The following is a 23,387-nucleotide window of genomic DNA, read 5'->3' on the forward strand; positions in this document are numbered from 1 at the left end:
TGGCATAAAATACTGTCAGATTGAAAAGTGGAATTCCAGCTTTAGATTTTGTTAACTAACCACAGTCACTCTTTGGGGAGATGCAGGGATGGTGAGCAGATAAATGGCAACAATTTTCCTGAATCGGTAGAACTGGGTGCTAAGTATAGAGGGTTTTCTTTGGGCAAAGGAGTGAAATTTCCTGCGTGTCTGACTTATGTGTAAATGAAAGTCACACACAAGGGTCAATCTGATCAGCTGGCCACAATTTTACTAGCTTAACAATGGAGAGGGGCACTACCTACCTACCTTGGCTCACATCTTAGGCATTTAACTGGGTCCACTGCAGAATTACAAACTCCCACCATATACTCAAACTGGACCACCTTTAATTTACCCTGATCAATTTACAGTCCTCATGCCCTCCCCCACAAAGGGAAAGAGTGCCAAAGCAGACCTTAATCTGAAAAGACTTCAGGTCTACCCCTCTCCTTTCAGACAACAGCTATTAGCTATATCCCAAGTTTCATTTACCTCTGGGAGTTGACTTTTTTTAGCCTCTATCTGCACTGTCACATTAGGGGTGCCAGCAATTAGTGTGGTTACACCTTCATCCTACAGTCTGTTAAGTATTTCATGCCTAATACAGTTCCTAAAATCTCCAAGCCGAATGCCAGACCCTCTGTCCAACAAGGGCATTCCATCATATTTAATAAGTTCAATCACATGAACGGGGGCGGGAGAAAGAGGAAAAAAATGGGTGGGAGGGAAGAGGCAGTAGTTTTTTTTAAATATCAAAGGGAAAGCTGAGCAGTAAAGCTACAAACACCTATAGGAGCTATATAGAGCATTCCTAAAACTGAAATACCCACCTGGAAAAATGCAAAAAAATAATTGTCAGGGCCAAAAAGGTATTCAGACATGAACTACTACAAGACCCAAAAGAAAAAGTAACAGAATTCCAGTTGTCATTACCTAGAGTCCACAACTTAAACCCCTCCAACGCATTATCCACAATCTACAACCTACCTTGGAAAATGACCCCTCACTCTCAGAGGCCTTGGGGGAAAGGACTATTCTCGCTTACAGACAACCCCCCAACCTGAAAAATTATTTCTGGGAACCATGCTACACAGCTACCTAATAAGCATCCAGGAACCCAGCCCTGCAATCAGCCCCGGTGCCAACTCTGCCCATATAGTTATACAAGCAAATTCATAACTGGAGCCAATCACATACGCCACCAAATCAGAGGCTCATTTAACTGCACATCCAGTAATGTGACCTATGCCATCAAATACCAGCAATGCCCCGCTGCAATATATATTGGACAAACTGGACAGTCCCTACGGGAAAGAATCAATGGACACAGATCAGATATCCGTAAAGAGAACATACAGAAACCTGATGGTGACCACTATAATCTGCCTGGTCACTCATTAAGAGATCCTCAAGTTTCTGTTTTGTTACAGACCAATTCCACAAGCCAAATACACAGGGAAGGGTTGGAACTACAGTTCACTCACAAGTTTAATTTTCATTCCACTGGTCAGAAAGAGATCAAGGATGGCTGGAACATTATCAATCAGACAAACAATGAAGGTGCCACTGGTTCTTTGTCTGTGTAGAATCTGGTGTTAGTACTCTTCCTCTCTAATTGCCTATTAATGGTTCTTATCTGCTTCTTTTAACTATCCAGTCTTTAGGTGCTTACAGACTATCAATTTTGCCTGTTACATAATGCTCAGCTTTCCCTTTGACAGTTATATACCCACTGCCTCTCTTCCTCCCATCCCCCTCCTCCCTTTGCTTCCTTCCCTATTTATTTTTTGTTCCGGACATCCAAGACTCCGGTCATCTGAAGAACTGGGCTGTGCCCACGAAAGTTCATGATACCATCTATGTGTTTTGTTAGTCTTTAAAGTGCTACCAAAATTTGACAGATTGGGATCCCAATGTCTTCTCCATTACCGCAGTAAATGGTACCTAGTCAATAGTTACCAAGGCCATGGATAGAGGGCCTTGCTTCTGCACCCATATGGCTATCACAAGCTCTTCTGATGGAGATTACTGTTCATACATGCATTCACTTAGCTCTTCTATGGTCTCTTTTCTGGACTGCTAGGATAATAAACACCTACATTTGCAAGGCACTGGTCCTCATTAAAGTTGCATATCTACCAATTACAATGCACTCTCAAGCTGTCTTCTTGATGCCAGCACACCCTCCTTAACTGTAAAGGCACTGAAAACAGCACTAACAAATATAGCTTTAAAAACAGCCACAAGCATCCCATTGTAGGTTAAACTTCCCATTACTGAAACAAATTCTGTATGGTTATGCAATGTATCCTGCCTCCTCCTCCTCAGGACCATCCTTTCAAAAGCTTCCTTAGTAAGAATTTTCTACATGTGTTAGTAAATCCTGCCAGCATGCAACAGGATTGTAGATCTAAAGTCAAATCTCTCTAATTAATCAAGCAGGTAAGATGTAAATCCACATGTCCTACCTCCCAGGTGAGTGCATTAATCACTAGCCTATAGAGCTATTCTCACTCATTCTCACTGGCTCAATGAATATTTATACACAATGGAATAGCTTCAACAAGACAGGCAGAGTGAAACACCCCAAAATAGCCTATAGTCTGGGGGTTAGGATTCTCACTTGAGAAAGGGCAATATCTAGCAGGGATTCCAACCTAAGTCTATCACATCCCAAGCAAGTGTCGGCCTACAGTTTTAAAGCGACATGGATGGATGGATCAACACACTTTCCCTTTCTTACTTTGTTTATGCTGAAAAAAAAGTTTTCTGTCAGTTTCAGAATCTTATGAATATATTTTGATTTTTCGGTATGCTGGACAAGCCAAAATATCAGTTATTTGACCACCTCTAAAGGTGACCCAATCTGATAGATGATGCCAACCTACAATACACCAAAGGCACCGCATAATGCGCCGTGTGAAGCTTGGATGATCTAAACATGCTGGAGGCTTCCTTAATGCTAATCTATGAATTCAACAAATCAGCCTTACAAACTCTTCATGTCTTTGGAGGCAATGTTTTTTCCCCGTCAACCTAAGGTTATCAGAAGCCATGGTTCCGCAAACTGAGGCACCAGCTCTGGGTCTTGGCTGGTAATCTGCCATCCCAAAATTGAGACAAAGCATGAGCAATCCCATTATTTACATCAGAAACATGCACTACACAGAAAATATATTGCCAATACAAATTAGGTATGTAAAAAGTCGGTTAAAAACTACTGAAAATCTTAGTGGTTACACACATTGCGGGCTCTGCAGTATAAATAAGCTTTATATTGCACAGTCTGCAGTGAAGCCTCCCCAGGAGCAGGATTTCTGATTTCTAAACCTTTACCTTCACAAACTTTGACAAAAGGGTGCCATGGGATTGATCTGTTCCTACTATTGGTGTCCTGGCATCCCAATTTTCAAAGGCACCAACATTCCCTACAGTTTTCTCTTTTTGGGGGAGTGGTAGAACTGATAAGAGTGTGGGAGAGTTGGGTCAATGGCAGCCTCTTTTGACCTCTAGTTTCTTTTGTGTGTTCTCAGATTCTCTAGCACTGAAAGGGATCAAAGATAGCAACATCAGACACCTTATCAGCTTGCTGAACTTGTCTTACCTGGCCAATATACACCAGGATCTTCTTGTAAGCACAGGGCTGGGGGACTGGCAAATGGAAGCTTCCTTGAAGGCTTCCAGGGGTCTCCTTTAGGAGCTACAGAGCCCACCATCCCCACCTCAGCTGCTCTCTTACAGAACCACCAAGCAACTGCTGAGAACTTCCTATAAGCCCTTATTCTCTCATTGACATGACTGACAGGGCTGGACCCTACAAACTTTCTACACCTTCATCACAGGTGTGGGTATTATTTATCTTTTATTCTAGCCTTAACAGAACCTAAAGGTGACAGTTAAACTCATCACATTGGTTCCTGAGGACTTAGTCACTCTCTGGGGTATGTCTACACTACAGTGTTATTTCGAAATAGCTTATTTTGAAATAACACATCTAGACACAAAATGCATTTCGAAATAGCACGTCCACACTGATAGGATGCTGAATCGCATTTAAGGCTGGCCGGAACTGGTTCTGGCAGGGCATCAGGTCAGGAGTTAGCCACCGGCAGCAGCCACACAAGGTATCTGAGACCTGTGCTTAAAGGGCCCCCTCCGGACAACCGGTTCTAAGGTTTCCCTGCTTGCTTGACTATCTCGCTGAGGGACAGCAAAGAATTTTTTTCTCTGTGTGCTCTGGTTGCCCTCACTAAGACACCACAGCACTCTGCAGCATGGAGCTGGAGCTGCTCCTGGGCACTCTGGTGCTTCTCCTGGACGTGTTGCTGCGAGCTTGGCAGCATCTTCTGCAGCAGTAGCAGTCTCCCTGGTGTGCCCCACTGGAGGCTCGTGCCTCATTCCTCCCTCAAGTCCTTCTACTTACCCCTCCCTAAGCCCCCTTCCTGCTGTACAATAAAAGACACGTGTTCATTACAACAAAGCCTCTTTATTGAACAAAACTGGGGTGGGGTGGGGGAATGAAACTGAAGTGAAACTGGGGAAAGAAGGTGGGAAAGGGGAGAAGGGAGGGTGGGAGAAGGGAGGGGGAAATCTGGGAGGAGGGAGCTGGCAGGGGGAGGCAAGGGGAGGAAGGGGGAGAAGCTCAGGGCTCAGGTGTGGGGGTCTCGCAGGCCCAACTCTCTCCCAGCACTGTGGGTGTGGGAGCCTCGGTGGACTGAGGGCATGGGTAGGGTAGAGGAAGAAGTGGGAGGCGGAAAAGGAGTAGGAGGAGGAGCAGTAGCTGGGGAGGCAGCAGGGGCTGGAGCAGAAGGAGGCAGCTAGCTCTGCCCCAGGGTCAATGACCACCTGGGGGGCACGGACCATCCTGCCCCCCAGAATGCAGTCCACAGCATCAAAATAGGGACAGGAGTCTGGGTCTGCCCCTGGTTGGGAGTTTCTCCCTGTGGCTCTGGCATACACCTGCCGCAGCTCCTTTATTTTCATGTGAACCTGCTCCTGGGTTCACATGTGGCCTTTGGTGGCCAGGCTGGCAGCCATCCGCTTGTAGACGGTTGTGTTCCTCTGTTTAGTACGGAGATCATGGACGTTGCAGGCATCCCTCCAAACCTGAATTAGGTCCCTGATCTCCACACTGGACCAGGCAGGGGCCCACCTTTTCTGGCCCCTGGCAGGCTCCTGGGAGCTAGCAAACTGGTCCTGGGGAGTAGTGGAGGGCAGGCTAGCACTGGCTGCCTGGCTCATGTTGGGGCCACTGGGTCAGGTGCAGCAACTTCTGGCTCTGAGCTGGCAGGTTTGGAGCTGGCACAGGGACTGTGGCCAGAGTCTACCCCTTTAAAGGCTCCGGGGTGTGGGGGAGGGAGAGGAATTTTCTTTGTTGTGCCCAGAGTGACCACCAGGGCACCCTGGGAAGGGCTGAAGGCCCCCTATTTTGAAATAAGCGGTTACACAGCACTTATTTTTAAATAGCAATTTCAAAATTGGCGCTATTCCTTGTGGAATGAGGTTTACCAATTTCGAAATAAGCTCTCTGCTATTTTGATTTAATTTTGAAATAGTGGTTTAGCTGTGTAGACGCTGGTAAAGTTATTTCGAAATAACGGCTGTTATTTCGAAATAACTTTGCTGTGTAGACATACCCTCCCTATAGCCCATGTTTCTTCCCAGCTATCTCCTATTTCAGCTCTATAATACTATTTCATTGATATATGTTAACTAAGGAAAGCAAAACAGATTTTTTAATATTTCTAAATTTAAGGACAAGAGGGGAGATAATTTCAACAGTGCAATTCATATTGTCCTCTATCTAAAAAATATGTTTTTTTCATACATGAATAACTGCAACTTTAGTTCATTTGAGAAACATGGTGATGGATGTCATGTATTAAAGATCAGAATCTGACCTCATCGAAACTCTCTCACCATCATTTATGTGCTGTGAATTTTATATTTTTAAAGAAAGAAATAACAGACATAGAAGTTCTCTTTCATTCAAATGCGAACATGCCAGGGGACAGAAAGGCAATTTTAAATTGCACATAGAGATTAGTGACTTTTTACTTCTTTGTCAGGGGAAGTGATTATCTTACCAAGACAATAAGAAAGAGTAAAACAAGTTTTCCTCTACTGAGGCACAGTATTTGTTAAAAATTTATATATTCACATTTAACTTGATGTCGATAATGGAATATACTTATTTCCCCTGACTCCACCTTAATGCCATTAACAATACAAGGATGGGCAAGATTTAGTAGCCAGATGAGAAACAAACGCACACAGTCCATCTACAAAATTTTACTGTATTTCTTTTAATGGGAAAGGTGCCAGCTTGATGATTGGAGACTGAAGACTCATCTACTGACAGAACATCACCCAGTCATTTTACAGATCAACAATGATCTGTGATCAATAGTGGTACAGCTTTTATCATAGACTAGAGAAGGTATTGCATTCCATTAGTAGTCTATACGGTATTCTGATCCAACTTTTCTCTTAAAATTAACTAGTACAACAATATTTGGACTTTGCTACTAATAATCTCCACAATATTGGTCTCCATATGAGAAGAGCGCTGTTGTGATTAGGGATGTAAAATTCCAATTAATCAGTTAACTTGTTAAATGCTGGGTTAACCTAACGTTTAACTGGGTAAATGACCAAGTGGAGTACAGCCCCTGGGCAGCGGGGCACTGATTAACATTAACCGATAGCTGGTTAACCAGTTACCCATACACATCCCTAATTGTGACAGGCACTATACAAATGCGATAGTAGACAATCCCTGCCTTTAGGAGCTTCCCATCCAAATACAGGAGACAGACACTCGGTAGGGAAAGATGTACTAGGCAGAAAATTACTATATTGTCAACATGTATGACAATACCTTATGCACAAAACTACTTTTCTAGAAAGTCAAGCCTGTTTTAGTCCCACCCTCTCAACAGACCCAAAGTTTCTTTTGGCAATAAAAAGTTATGGTGAATTCGGAAAAAAAACCCACTCAATTTCCTCTCTTATACAAATGCCTCCGCTTCCTACTGACAATATTCTCGGTTTTATTAATGTGCAGGTTCTAGCTCCACAGATCTTTCAGAAGAACTATCCTTCCCCTTTGATCCTTTCATGGCTAAACTACCAAAGGATTAACAGCTTGTTTTAAAAGACCTATGTTAATAGTTAAATCTCATGTGGCCTGACACTGACCCTTCCTCTTCATAGCATGCAAGCATCTGGACTGAGTCTTTTTGAGATTATGGTTCAGACTAATTAAACAAAAATGTTCACGAGGAGAAAAAGACAGCAAGGGAAAACCACATGTTCCAAAGTAATATACAACAAACATACATAGATTAAATCAATTTTCAGAATTTATTTCCTTATGTTAACAAGAAGGTTTCCCCTTCTGAAAATAACAGAGACTCTTCTCTCCTCCCTTTCCCATGTTTCATTTTTGTTGTGTTATTTGTTTATGCTATTGTTCTTTAAGTGCATAGCACTAAACTTACCATGTCACTTTGAGGCTGAGACACAACAATAGGCTGGCCAGCATCACATGTCTCTCTTATATGCAAATGCAATGGAACATCTCCTGTATTAAAAATACCAAAACGCATTTATGTGAAAATTTAATATTTCATAAGTACATTTCATTAATCTAGCCCTGAAGCTACTTGAAATAAAAATCCAGTTCAGGATATTCTTTGAATTACTTAATCTAAAAAAATTAGCATTTAAAATGAAAATTAGCTGCAGCAGAGTTCCACATGTCCACAATCATTAGTACTGAATATATTTCTAATATATTCACTTTCTGGAAAAAGAGCAGATTGCTTTGCAGTAATTTGTTATGACAGGAAGTTAACATCCTTGCTTGCTGAAGACGCAGAAAAGTTCAAGAGGAGACATTTCTATGGTCCAAACATTTTGAATAGGTACATAATAAAAAACACTTGTTCTTTGGGTGCCACAATAACATACTATATAACATCTTTTTTTTAATTTTGTATTTCAACAGTGTTTTGAGATTTTAATTAATATCCAAACGATAGCACAGTTTATTGCTCAACAAAATGTGCTCTAGTCCTTATTAGGCCATTGATTTAATTAAGTGCAAGCTATATATTCAACACAGTCTATAACTAACTATATTTGGAATCATCAGAGAACTGTTGTAAAAGAAACAACTGTTCTGAAGGAAAAATCACTTATCGACCCATTGGATATTTTCATTTAATTGTGAAATATTTTCCAGCACTAAATGTTAGCTTTTTAAAATTCTATAATTATTTATCCCAACACAAATACTGCCTATGAGATGAAATGCACAGTTAAAAACTGATGATTTGCCAATATGGCATTTCTACCATGCTGGAGGACTGTCTACTCTTCATTCAGGCCTTGTCTGCACTCAGAAATTTCACTGATTTAACTAAAAGTGTTTTTTTAAATCAGTTTAATTAAACTGATAGAGGTGCTCTTAATTTGATTAGGAAGTGTGTTACTTTAACACCAGATTAAGATTAAAAGAAAAAAATTGCTAAACTGAAACAAATGTTCACATATAAGTTTAGAAACTTCTTGTTAAACAGATGCAAGTGCGGGTATAGTCAAAGCCTTGGATGTCAGGAACATGCAAGAGTTGGTCCAAGAAGTACTGCAGTTGAGCCACTATGTTACAGTGACCAAAGTAACTTTTTAAGCTTAACTTCATTAGAGAAAGAAATTCAAATCTTGCACTGAACTTTGAAAGAGGATTTTAAAAAAAATTTAGAGGATGCTAGTAAAAAAAGTCCACAAAAGAAAAAAATATCTTGGAAGCATAGGTGTTGACTCCTTGAATTGAATTCTGCACTTAAGGAAGAGCTGTAACCTCTGTTATACTACAATCTATCCTCCCCACAATTGCTCAGTACTTCAATTTTTTGCACAGACTTAATTCTGCGAGAATTTAAGTACATCCATTAATTTTTGTGTGCGCTAAATGTAATTAAAAATTGGGACTTTAAGAAGCTTACCATTGCAGGTCAAATCTTTTCTTTGTCCTGAATGCTCTTAATATTGGACTAATACAGATTCACCAAAGTCCCATGTTACTAAACATTACTGTTTTCTTGTTCATAGGCCACATTCTTGAAGGCTTTTTTTTTTTTAAAAGGATTCAGTGCAATTTTTTGAAATCAATTTTCACAAATAAAGTATACTGCTCCAGCAGCAATAGAATGATACAAATAACTCCCCTTTTTCAAAATGGCTGCCATCTCCTCCTGTTCTCAAAAAGATTAAGGGCCACATTTACACAGGTAGATAGGTGCCTAAAGATGCAGAAAAGTGCCCAGGGTGATTTACAAAAACAATTAAGGATAAAAAGAATATTGCTGCAAAACTAAATGATTTTTTAACAGTATTCATCACTACACAGCATATCCATCCGTGACCGACTCTATCGGAAATAACAGTGAGACACTATGAGAGACTGAGGTTATTAAAAAAAAAAAAAGAAGGGCTAGAACAAGCTCATAAAAGCAACAAGTCCATTCAGTCCAGATGGTATATGTCCAAGAGTTCACCCTCTAACAATGAAGCTGCTGAGCTGCTAGCAAAAACACACAAACTTATTGTTTTAAAAAAAAATACTGGTACCAGGGGATTGAACAGTAGCAATTGTTTTGTGTTTTAAAAAAAGAGGTTAGAAGTGATCTGGGATATTACAGATCAATAAGCCAGACTTATGCATCTGGTAAATTTAAACAACTGAAAATTGAATTTTAAGAGATCTAGGCAATCACTTTATTAGGGTATAACCAGCATAGCTTTTGCATAGCAAAATCTGTTAGAAATTTAAAATAATTCAATCTGTTAAAGTTAACTGAATGTGTTAATACAGAAGTCAATGACAGGAAATGGATTGGTATACTTTATTTGAACTTTAAAGTCCTTTAAGAAAGTTTCTCAAAAGAAGCTACTAGAAAATTCAAGTACTCATAGTGTGTTCGTCAAAGTAATGGATCAGAAAATGTCTGACACAAAAAAGAAAGGGCAAATTTTCATCATGATAAAATGTAACAATAGAGTGTCATAACGTTCTACACTAGCACTAGGGATGATAGATAGTGTGAATAGTGTAACGTCATTAAATTTTAACAGTTACATGACTATTCACAGTTACACGACTCTGGAGACAGGGCCAGCAGTCCCGTGCACTCCTGGCTCCACTCCTATCAGAGGCAGCAGCGCCAGGTGGCAGCAGGAAGCTAGGACCCCGCACAGACAGGGGATGCTGCTGCAGAGCAGTCTCTGCCCATGCAAGCCCAGGCCACTGCGGACAGAGGCTGCTTTGCAGCAGCCTCCCAGCCCACCCGCCCCACCCCCCCGCCATGCTGCTGCCTCTGATAGAGCCAGGAGCAGGGGAGGCAGCATCGCGGACCTGGTGCTGGGAGGAACCGGCTTTTAAGCCAGCTCCCCCCAGCACCTGCTCCTGCCTATTCCCGACCCTGCTTCCTTTGTAGGAGGCAGTAAGGGGTGGCATGTGGGTCTGCAGAGCCAGCACACGCGGGGAGCCTGCTTGTAAGCTGACTTCCCACATATCAGCTCCCGCCTACTCCCCTCACCCTCCATGCTGCTACCTCTCTATTAGAGGCAGCAGCACAGGGGGGTTGGGAGCAGGCAGATCCGATGCTTGTGGGGAGCTGCCTATTAAGCCAGCTTCTCATGGGCACTCGTTTCTGCTCCTCCACCCCCACCACGTGGGAGTCTACAAGATTAACCGATAAGCCCAGGCTTATCAGTTAATCGTGTAGTCATCTACACGCTGACATCTCTAACTAGCACCAGCATGGTCTAACATATTAATCACTGATATACAAGGGAGCGAGCGAGCAGTGAGGTTGCAAAATTTACAGGTGACATAAAATTATTTGGTTAGTCAAAACTGAAGATGCAGAAACATCAGAGTCTTCCAAGTTAGGTGTCAGATGCTGCCTCCCTGTTGTCAGGCTTAGTGACTGGAGGGAGGTCAAAGCAGACTTCAGATTGGGACTGGGCTAAGGATAGCACTAGATTCAAGATCTGTGGACAGGCCATGGTCAGAACAAAGATCAGGATTGATAGCCAGAGTCCAGATGCTAGCCACAGGTTGAAGCCAGATGATCAGAATAAAGGAATAAGACAAGTCCTAGCATTCTATGATTCTATGATTCCTGGCCAAACCATTCAGGATCACCTGTCAGAGGCTTTCTAGTGAGATAACCATGCTGAGTCCTTATTCAATCCTAATTTGATTGAGCTAAATTTGTAAATGAATTGCAGCTCTACTGTTGCTCTTTGTAGTCTGGTTTTGGAGATTTTTGTAGAAGGATGGCTACTTTTAAATCTATTAGTGAGTATCCACAGAGGTTCAACTGCTCTCCTGCTGGTGCATGCACGCTACCTTTCTTGATGTCTTATTTGTGTCCATTTATCCTTCAGAGCAGAGCCTATCCAAGATACACGGCAGAAGGGCATTGCCACATGATGGCATATATCGCGTTAATAGACGTGCAGGTGAATGACCCCGATGGTGTGGCTTATGTGGTTAGGTCGTGTGATAAGGGTCTCTTATATAGATATGTTGACAGAGCTGGCAACAGCGTTGGTTTCAGGTATTGGTTCCTGGGTATCTATCTGAGGTGTGGTGTGTTGCTGTTGGAAAGGATTTACTTCAGGTTGGGGAAGTTGTCTGTAGGAGAGGACTGGCCTGTCTCCCAAGGGATCACTTTCCAGGATAGGTTGCACATTGTCAATGATGTGCTGGAGGGATTTTAGCTGGTGGATGCAGGTGATAACCAGTCTGTTATTATCTTCATTGAGCCTTCCCTGTAGTAGGTGACTTCTAAGAAGTTATCTGGCTCTATAAATCCATTTTTTCCACGTCCCTAAGTGAAAGCTTTAAGAATGCTTGATAAAAGATCGTGTAGCTCAGTGGTCCCCAACCTTTTGAGGTTGTCGGGCGCCAGGGAGCGTGGCCGTTTGCCCGCCGGGCGCCAGGGGGCGGGGACACTAGCGCGCCCGGGGGCGGCCCCCCCTTGCCACGCGCCTGGGGGCGGGCCCCCCCCAGCTGCGTGCCTGGGGGCGGGGCCCCCCATAGCCGCGCGCCTGGGGGCGGGGCCCCCTCCAAGGGCCGCGCGCCCGGGGCCGGCGCTTCCCCCCTCCCCCTCCCGCCGAGTGCCGCGCGCCCGGGGCCGGCACTCCCCCCCCCCCCTCCACCGCCGAGTGTCGCACGCCCGGGACCGGCGCTCCTCTCCCCACCGCCGCCGCCGAGTGCCGCGCGCCTGGGGCCAGCGCTCCTCTCCCCTCCGCCGCCGCCGAGTGCCGGGCGCCCGGGGCCGGCGCTCCCCCCCCCCCCCGCCGGCGAGTCCCGCACGCCCGGCACTCCCCCCGCAAGTGCCTGTGCGCCACGTGCCCGGGGACAGGCCAGCCCCGAGCACCTGGCGGGCGCATTGAAATGCCCCCACGGGCGCCATGGCGCCCGCGGGCACCGTGTTGGGGACCACGGGTGTAGCTGTTTGTCTCTGTCTGAGGGTCTGGAGCAGATAAAGTTGTATCTTGGGGCTTGGCTGTAGACAATGGATCATGTGCTGTGTCCTAGATGGAAGCTAAAGGCATTTAGGTAAGAATAACTGTCAGTAGATTTCTGATAGAGGGTGTGTTTATGTGGCCATCATTTATTTGTACTGAAGTGTCCAGGAAATGGATCTCTTGTGTGGACTGATCCAGGCTAAGATTGATGGTGGGATAGAAATTGTTGAAATGCTAGAAGTCAAAGGCCTCTTTCCCATGAATTCATATGATGAAGTCATCAATGTGTATCAATATTTATCCTCCAGGGCACCTGGGTTCTGGGCCATGAGGAGCACATTGTCAATATATGCCAACAGGATTACCCAGAAATTTGTCTCTCTGAGCACTAATTTTATAATCTGTTAGAAGGACAGCTATGTGAACAGCCCTGGTTTGGCTGCAGGTTTGCTTCACAACAGATGAATGGACAATATTATGACATTCAGTGTTGGGGTTAATTCACAAATGCATGAATTGGAGGCAATAATTTGAACAACTAATTGCATCAATCAAAGAAAAAGCCCTGGTATTGTGTAGGCAGCTCAAGACCTTTGTTCAATATGGACACAAATAAAAATGTTAGAATATACAAGAAATAGGACAGAATGGAGAATAATACAGAAATTATGTTTCCTTATAAAAATCAACAGTACAATCTCATTCGTGTCGCTACTTTTAAAAAACAAGTAGTGAAAGAGAAAGATCCGAGAATTGGGGATAATTAGTGATAGATTATCTCTTATCTGAAAAATGACAAGATTTGGACTGGTTCCTTTAATGAGAAGATGAAGAAATTTCTAAATCAACCGCTATTCCTAAATGTCCCTTAATCCTTGTGGAACAAGGTGTACAGGGACGTCGGAACAGAGCATCTGTTATTTTGAAATAACAGGTGTGATGTCAAGACACTAAATAACTATTTCAGGATACTGGAAGTATCCTGAAATAAGCATGAGGTGTAGATATACCCTAATAGAATATCCTTGGTTGGTCCATGTCAACTGCATCAAGAGACTGAGTCAGCTAACATAGGGCAAACCAGGTTTTATTGCAGTGTAAACATGAACTTGAGGCCAAGGGCTTAGGAGGATTCAAAAGAGGAACAGACATTTATACGGCTAACAAGAGGGGCCACATTTTTAATTATAAACTAAAACACACCCAAGAGCTTTAGAAAGTACACTATAATATAAACCCGTTGTGTCAACACAGTTCTAAATCAGTAACCAACCAGCCAAATGCTGCACATGGCTAGCATGTTATACACCATGGCTATAGACCCTTAGAACTTTTGGTCACAAGTCAAATTCTAACTATTGGACATTCGAAGGAGATATTCCCTATGGGCAGATTACTTCATAACTGACTGTTGCAGGTTTTCTTCCTTTGAAACATTTGGTACTGGCCATTGTTGGAGACAGGACATATACTGGTTTGAACCTGTATGGTAATTCCTATGCTTCTATGTACAATATAAACTACCTTTGTCTTTTACAGCAATATATTCATGCTATATATGGGGAGGCTAGGAAAAGTATATTTGTATCCACTCCTCTTCAAACCTTGTCATCCCTGGACAACAAATTCCTTGGCTCCACCCTGGTTTCCCCTCCCTGGCCAACTATGCCCATTGTGGGAGCAACAAAAGTCACGTATGGGGACCAATGGCTGAACAAGCATTACTCTGCACTGCTTGTACACTGCTGATGAAAGATTTGCACCCACCTGTGTAACCCAGGGCTGAAGCAACCCACTTTGACTCTGATATTCATGTGAAATGCTTCCACCACACCATCAAAAGACCCTAAATGTGTGCCTTCAATTCCATTCCCATTTTAAATTTGTATCAAACCTTGATGTCTTCATGCAGATTTAAAATGAACTCCCTGGTTCATTTTAATGATAAGCTGTGGAATATTATTGACATAATTACAGTAACACTTGGGTACACATCATTAGCATGTACAATTATCCCATTGACCAACTTCAATATGCTTTTATATTTTATAATGTCTTCCTGATCTCTCAGGTTTAAACATACCTTTTTGAAAAATAGCAAACAATTAATCCACATTTTAAAATTATATGTATTCCACATTAAATCAATAATATGTCAAAGATTTTTATTTTGAGTTACTTATGAGTTAAGATAAATTTTCTTTTGAAACCACATTTTGCAATCCTGTTTATTCCTGAAATCCCATCTAGCAATTAAATACATAATTGAAGTGATCTAATCACAATTAAACTCTGTCAGTGTAAATATAACTGACCTCGGACAACGAGTGTGAGTGATTCAAACAAAATGTGAAGTACTTTCTTGCCAAGCAAAACACAACAATTAAATATTCTACATGCAGATACAAAAATAATGGGTGTAATGAACTGCTTTTCAAATTACAAAGATTTCCCACATATATAAAAAAAACATACTCCTGTTCTTAATAGAGTCAACTGAACTGTCACTTCATTAGTAAGAGTTTAGGTCCTAAACATCAATTCATACGTGTTACTAAATTTCACCACAATGAACAGTACACTTTATTATTTAACAATGATATAATTTGACAAATAATATTATATGTTGCATGCTGTATAATACATAGATATCAGAACAGTCCATGTTCTTAAGAATTTACAGTCTAGAAAACAGTCAAGATTTCCAAGATCCAGACACTTGCTCTCCTCACTTATGGTCCTTATATGAAAATATTAATCATATTCAACACAAACTACCAAATCTAGCCAGCATTCCATTAAAAGGAAAAAAAAACTCAAAAATTATTGACAGCACAAAAATTGTAATGATAATAATTTAAGATGGTTACTGCACCGATTTTTTCTGTTTGACCATTGTAACATTTGATATTGTAACACAGCAGTGCAGTCACACTCTTTTTTTTCCAAGCAGAACTTTCCTTATGCATTTCATTAATCTGTCCATCAAAAACAAAAATTATGTTAGTATTCTTACCTAAAACATCCAGTCCAAGAGTTTTTGCTAGATCTCTTACACCATTTGCTCCGAAAATATGGGTTTCATGTTTACATTTTGGACACTGGAAAACACTCATATTTTGGACAAGCCCCAAAACCTGTTAAGTAAATAAAATTCAAATCTGGTATATTACATCTATCCACATATGGCATTAGCAAATAGATCTCAAACAAGATATCTTAAAAGCATACGTTTATAATGAATAGACTGTGTTAAACAATGTCACCACAACTAGATTCCTGGCTCATCAACAAAGTAATTTAACTAGATTTTATTTGATCTGCATTTTATATATTTTATACTAACTTAATATTCACTGCAAGATTGCTGCCTTTCCTATCAAGATTATCAAGCACATTTGTTACAAAACATTTATTATGCTATCCAAACTGCACTACTTAACTTACAAACAACACTTCAGGACATTTCAGTGGTTATAAATAATGGTTATATCATAAAACTTTGAACCCTGGAGGTTTTGTGTGTTGTGTTTTACAGCCTTGTAGTTTACAGTTTCATTTCATGAACTGTGACAAGATATGAGACAGGATGGGTGCAATAATACCTTTTATTGGATCAGCTTCCGAAGTTGCTCCAATAAGGGGATCAGAGTCATAAGGTTTTGCATGTGAGGGTGGTGTAGGGGAATGTTGAGGCACAGAGTGGGAGTTTGAGTGAAATGAGTTCAGTGTTGGGAGTTCAGTGGTTTGGGTATGAGAGGAGGGGAAGGGGGGCTCCAGATGCCAGATCAATGGGATAGGGTTAAAGGTTTTTTATCTAGATGCACAGGGATTGGGTGGATCAAGGAAGAGCTCCCCATATAGTGAATATTCTACCTACAGCTGAGGAGTAATGGGGGAAGGAAGAAAGGAAGGATACTGCAGCTGGGGGTGGTCTGACACAGCCCAGCCACTCTTTGTAGGTTAAGAGAAAGCTCTGTCCTCTCCTGCCTCCAGCCCAGTCACAACTAGCAGCTGATTCCAGCTCAGCATAGGATGGTGTCCCCAGTTCTGTGGTGATTTACCTCTTGGTCAGCTGCTCTGGGGTCCTGAAACAATGTAACTGAACTGCTAGAAAAAGGTGCATGACTGCTCTTGCAACTGCCCTTTGCTTCCCTGTCAGAAAGTCATTTTTCTGAGGGGGGAGCAAATAAATATTAATTCTGCATATGCATAGTTCCTCCAAAAGTAAACAGAAAGTGAAAAATTCCCCCAAGAATAAATAGAAGGTATTTTCTCCAACATCTGATCTGTCTAGTCTAATATCATGGGACCAATACAGCTAACCTTATACTGCATTACAAGAAGTGTCACCGTTGGACCCATTTTTAAAAAAAAAAAAAAAAAAAAAAAAAAAAAGCTTTTTTTATATTTAGCTGGAAAATGTCTTCAAAAAGTAACCCAGATTTCCTAGTCTCTCTGAAGAAGAGAGAGACATTTAAAGATCAAACAATAAAATTATATGCAAAGCTAAAACTGTGTGACAAAAAACTAACATAATTGTCTTCCTTGCAGAAATATGAAGAAAGTTCACCAACCTGAACATGAAATCTACTCTTCCATGTTTTAGAATGATGCTAAGGATAACACCAATCATATTTTGTTTACCTATCTAACAAAGTTAAGTACTAGAGATGACCAGGAATTCAGCAAATCTGTCAGGAATAAATTACAGAAAACCTGCACAATGATAGCCTCATGTCGCACAGTCAAGTGTTATATATTTTATTTCTATAAGCAGGTCACCTAGAATCATAGAACTGGAAGAGACCTCAGAAGGTCATCAAGTCCAGCCCCCTGCTCTAGGCAGGACCAATTCCAACTAAATCAACCCGGCCAGGGCTTTGTCAAGCCGAGACTTAACCCCTCTAGGGATGGAGACTCCACTACTTCCCTAGGTAACCCATTCCAGTGCTTCACCACCCTCCTAGTGAAATAGTTTTTCCTAATAGCCAACCTGGACCTCTCCCACCACAACTTGAGACCATTGCTCCTTGTTCTGCCACCTAAACATAAGCGCCAAAATTTCCAAATTTCTGAGTGAAAATTCAAGATACAGATGACCTTTGAGAATTTCCACTTGAATGGGTAAACTTCAGCACCTGAATAAAGTGACCTGGTTTTCAGAAATGCTAATCATCGTCAGTTCCCAGTGAAGTCAATGGGAGCTGCAGGGTTTCAGCGTCACTAAAAATTATAATCAAATTACTTAGACTGCTATCTACACTATGCACCAACCCTTTGTCATTCAAGTTTGAAAACACTGGCTAATGTAAAGAATATATTGTGAGAAATACAAATGGGTAAACATGTTCTTTTTCCTTTATGGCACATAACTAAGTTCAATGTACAATCAAATACAACTAAACACTTCTAAAAAATTAAGTGAGTAAGCTTTGATGTACTGGTTTTCTGTACCTGCATTTGCTATTCCATGCCAGCATATGTAAAATCAAGCATTACTATTTAGAGGTTTCTGAGGATTTATATCAGTTCAGGTTTTATTCTCAGTTCTTCAACTGGGAACGAATACAGCTGTTGCATAACAACATAAGAAAGGCCATACTGAGTCAGACCAAAGGTCCATCTAGCCCAGTATCCTGTCTGCCGACAGTGGCCAGTCCCAGGTGCCCCGGGGGGGTGGACCAAAGACAATGATCAAGAAATTTATCTCCTGCCATTCTTCTCCAGCCTTTGACAAACGGAGGCCAGGGCACCATTCCTTACCCCCGGTCTAATAGCCTTTTATGGACCTAACCTCCATTAATTTATCTAGCTCTTTTTTAAACTCTGTTCTAGTTCTTGCAGGGGCAGCCCATTCAATTTCTAATGGGAGGCACAAGGAAGGAGAAAGAAAGAGACAATGTTTTATAGAGCTCTTTATGTTCTGCTCTTGAGCTCCTAAAGGAGCGATATCATAACATCAGGATTTCAATGTGTGTATAAATTGGAAACAAAGATACTTAAGTAGGATGATATTTTGAGGTCTGTGGAACATCTCCTGGGGGATGAAGGAGAAGAGACTAAGATGATTTATCCAATTAAGTCTTTTAATTAAGATACAAGAGGCCTATTCCTCACAACAGAACAAAGAAACTTTGCATCTGTCCTATAAGCACACACATCCATTTTCAGGACCTAGCTTTTTAAATTTTTGTAGTTCTCTTAGAGTACATGAACACCACACACTTCTTTTGGTGGCATTTAAAGAATCTACCTACTTAGCCACAAAAAGAGAGATATAAATTACAGTATAGCAAGTGAGGCAACGCTTAGGCAAACAAAGATATGCCTGAAGAGTGTGGGTATGTACACAAGTACATCCAACATGCTCTCTACTTGCCCAAGTTATGCCTCCCTTTCTGCAGAAGCTCTTCCCTACTGAAGGAAAATTATTGGGGGTGGGGGAGTAGAGGTGAAGGTATGAGCAATTCCACTGCTGGAGCCACTCCCCACAGCAGGGAAAGAGTGGGAAAGCAGGGATCCTCCCATCTGTACAACCATTTTCAACTGACGACAGCTGCACACTTGGATACAGCCTCCTTTTTCAATGCAGGGAGCAGCCATGTCACCAGTGGCATATAGTGCAAATGTAACCATAAAGTAATTGTAATTTTTTTTAAATCAAGAGAACACATGACCCCAGAAAAAGTGAAGTAGTCTTACCATGTTTTGTTTCAATATTTTATAGCTGTTTTGTATAACTGTTTCATTCATCCTTTGATGACACGACACAGCCAGAAAAAGTAACTGTCTCACAATTTCAGTAACACAATGTTGCTGAGGTGTAATTGTATCCTCCATGCTAAGCCAGTAGTCATTTCTAATTTTTTTTCTTTTTTACTTCAACTAGTCTTACTGAAAGCAAATTACTCTGGCTATGTCTAGACTACACTGATCTATTGGAAAAAGGTACACAATTTGTGTACCTTTTTCTGATAGTTATTTCTGAAGAGTCTTTTACAAAATTTGGCCTGTCTACACTGGGCAAATTTTCGGAAAAGTCTCCTCTTTCAGAAGACCTCTTCTTCCTTGTGGAAAGAGGAAGACAGGGCTTCCAAAAGAGCGCATCTGCTCTTCCGCAAAAAAAAGCAGAAGAGGAGACGCATTCCCTGGACGTGGTGGCGTTCTTCCAGGATACCTTTGGTATCCTGGAGAAACCCTGTAATGTAGACATAGCCTCCAGATATTGCAGTCTGTAGCATAAGCTGACCACTGACAAATTCATAGCTAGAAACCAGTCCAGCTCACCTATATGTTAATGTTCTTCAAGATAGGTGGTTGGAGACTAAATACATCTTTACAAGTCTATAAAATGATTACACGTTGCTGCACGCACTAATGTTACTAAAAATGTCTGTATTCCATGCTTTAGCGTAAAATATGCCTTTTTTTTTAATAAATGAAAGAATGCCTGCTCTCAACCTGTTAACTAAAATAGGAAGAAGCGCTCCCTCCTTCTTCCCCCCTCTCCCCCCCCCCCCCACACACACATTCAGGAGGCCTGTCAAAATTCAATGGGTGATCACAGAACAAAAAAGTTTTAATTGTTTCATTCTACCATAGAAAAGTCCATGCAAAAGGCTTTACCCCATTGGTTTGAATGTTGGAAGAGGCAAATAAAAATAGCTAACATGAAGATTTTTCATCTCTTGGCAAGTCTGGACTCTTAAAACAGCTGGAGATAAGATACAAAAAGCTCCCTGGAGTGGACATGGCTCACTCCTAAGACGACATTCAAACGTGACAGATTACTCTATCTCTGTCACTTTTTGATTCACAGACTGAAACTCAAACAAGCATAGTCTTTCATGTACAAATCGATCTGGGGTAAGTAACTGATCTCTTGAGACATGAAGCAACCTAAAACATGCTCTTTCAGTCACCCCTATATTCCTCTATCCACGAGGAATAAGGGGGCTTCCAAAAGAAGGGGGTTTTCTGACATTTGGTCCAGTCTAGGCAGGCCAAATGTTGGAAAACCTCTTCCTACAGAAGAATTGGAAGAAAAAAAAAAGGCAGCGGTGTAAGGGCTGGGGATAGCAAGTGATGGAGAGGAGGAGAATAGAGAGGGCGGGGCTTCAAGGAAGGAGCAGATCTTGGCTTGTTTTGTCATTTAAAAAATGATCTTGGGTGTAAAAAGGTTGGAGACTACTGCTTTAGAAGAAAACAGACCTTAGGTGCTTTCTCCTGTACAACAGCCAACTGTCCCACCAACCTGAATTAGGGATGTGAAAGATTAACTGATAGAGGCTGGAGCATCACATTTAACTGGTTAACCAAACAAACAGGATTTTACATCCCTAATCTGAATCTCCTAAACAAGAATCTCAGCTTTTATTAAAAACAATCAGGTTAGCCCTTTTACTTTCAAAGATAGTCTTGAAAACATAAACCATCAGACACTGCTCACTAAAATTCAAAGTGCATCATTGATTTTTCCTAAAGATTTTCAGTGTATTCATGGATTTCTCCACCAGCTGCCCTGTGCTGGCCTTTGGGGTTCATGAAAACCATAGCCACAGATTCTTCCATTTAGAGTAGATTCCAAAAATTCACAGCTATAGAAGACAGTGTCACATTGTATTGGCTCCAGAGCAACAGAGGCAGGCATGCTTCCTGCCAGCTGGATGCCAGTAGTTAAACTGGCTCCTCTGCCCACAATGAGTCTGACAGCTGCCCGCAGGAGCTAGAGTTCAAGGTGATAAGAGAGCACATGATCTTCTAATGGAGAAGTCTTGCTTTGTAATTCAGACTCCAACACTGATACACCTCTTTAGCCTTGGTCAAGTCATTTAATTTCTCTGTTTTTAGCATCCAATGTGTCAACAGTGGATAATACAATGGACATCCTTATCTCACTTTGGGGACAATCAGTCAATATTTATAAAAAAACAGCATGTGTTGTGATAAAATTTACCAGAATACATGCAAAATCCTTCAAGGGCTTTGTGTTGGGTAGCCAAGAGACCATCAACTTCTATGGAAAGCTGCTCCTTTCTAAACATTTGAATGGCAATGCTGGGTCATATCAAAGGTCCATATAGTCTAGTATTCTGTCTTCCAATGGTGGCCAGTGTCAGGTGCTACAGAAGGTATTGATAGAAAAGGTAATCAAGTGAGCCATCCCCTATTACCCATTCAATGTCAATTCCTTTTACACTTTTGATTTTACATTTTAAAGTTAAATTTAAAAATTAATTCAACGAAAAAATTACAAGGCTATCATTAAAAGGTTCATAGACTCGTGATTCACAGGACATTTGGAGTCAAAGCTGTTACTGTACGAAGTCAAAGCTCCACATTCATCTCTCTAGAGGCGTCTTTATTGTGCACCACCCCCTCACCCAGATTCCATTGAGTCCCCATGGTGTGACCTGTCGCAAAATCCGCTCCGGTCCTTCTCGCACCGGCTGATCATGCCTCGAGCACTAGGGGCGTCGGGTAGGTGGACTCGGGCCCACCCACTCTCCCGAATCCCGGCCCAGAGCCCTAAGGCAGGGAGACCACTTCCTGTCCAGTGTGTGGGGCAGTAACCCCTCAACTCACCCGCTCTCAGGTTCCACGGCCCCGCCTTGGGCCACTTCCTACCCCGCCACCTTCGTTCCCCCGTTCCCGACAATCCCAGGGTCTGAGTTACCTCACTCGGTGTTGGGCCTCCTCTCCTTTGAGTCCCCATCCTGCCCCCCTTAGGTCCTTCTTCGGGTCTCTATTTCAACGACCCGCTGTCCTGGTGGGTGATGTCATTGCCCGGCACCATCGGGCCGTCACGCTCGGCCCTGACATCCTTACCCAGAGCCCCAAGATCAGGTCGCACGGCACTGATGTCATCCGCCTGTGCAGGCCAGCTTGCCTGACTGGCGTTCTTGGCGCTGGGGTCTGGTCAGGATTGGGCATCCGCTTCCCGTGGCCCCTGTGCGACTGCTCCCACAGGTTTTCCGCAGGCCGCCTTGCCTCATAGTCCCTTCTCCTGGGGCCCCCCCAGACTCTCCTGAGTGCGGGGTTGTGACACCCCTCCACAGTTACCCTATCAATTTTCCCAAAATGCCTATAGCTATTACTGAACTTTCCAAACTTTGTATGATCTCAAATATTTGTGCCATCACTTATGCAGCAGCAACTAATTAGAATAAGGTAAATTAAAGACAGAAGCAGACCACAGCTGTTTCACTGATCTTCATTCAAATCAGTTTCTTCGTTTACTGTAACATTTAACTGTATTTAATATTTTTGTACCTCTTTCCTGAGATCTCTCTTAACAGTAATTTACATTTCATAGGCCTGATCTTAACCACCCTAGATCATGCTGCCTTTTGTGGTATTGAACTCAGTGGGTATTGAAAGAATTCAGCACCTCGTAAAATTTGCTCCACTACAGTAATCAGCCACAAAATAATCTTAGCAAGATAGGTTTATATCAGGCTAAATCCCCACAGAGAATGATGACTGACATTAACAGTAATGAAACTTAGTGGTACATGTAGTGAGTAATAATTGTTTCTTGTACTTGAGTGAGGCAAACCTTTGAAGATGCGAGACTGGTTTTTTTTCCCCTTAAAATTAAAGTAATTCAGGACATGCACAAGCGCTAAAGAGGAGAAGAGAGAGACAACACAAGGGAAATCAAACTAACAGCGTGTAAATGCCTGATCATCTTATTACAGTGGTCTCCAACCTTTTTAAGCACAAGATCACTTTTTGAATTTAAGGGCAACCCAAGATCTACCTCAAACCCAAATACCCTTGCTGGGTCTCCTTTTACCCCTTCTCCGAGCCGC

At 42.0% G+C, this 23,387-nt stretch overlaps 1 protein-coding gene across 3 annotated transcripts in view; it reads right to left on the reverse strand.

Moving 5' to 3' along the window:
• The window catches only part of NUBPL (NUBP iron-sulfur cluster assembly factor, mitochondrial), a 156,925-nt gene that overhangs the window by 11,643 nt on the left and 121,895 nt on the right, over nucleotides 1-23,387 (reverse strand). For all 3 annotated transcript variants that reach the window (XM_014570137.4, XM_006116358.5, XM_014570136.4), the window contains 2 exons: nucleotides 15,587-15,707; nucleotides 7,524-7,606 (listed from right to left, as the gene is read on the reverse strand). In XM_014570137.4, coding sequence (XP_014425623.3) covers nucleotides 7,524-7,606; nucleotides 15,587-15,707 — 204 coding nt within the window. The remainder of the gene's footprint in view (nucleotides 1-7,523; nucleotides 7,607-15,586; nucleotides 15,708-23,387) is intronic.

The sequence above is a fragment of the Pelodiscus sinensis genome, chromosome 5 (assembly GCF_052426305.1).
Source record: "Pelodiscus sinensis isolate ZL-2025 chromosome 5, ASM5242630v1, whole genome shotgun sequence".
NCBI classification, from domain to species: Eukaryota; Metazoa; Chordata; order Testudines; family Trionychidae; genus Pelodiscus; species Pelodiscus sinensis.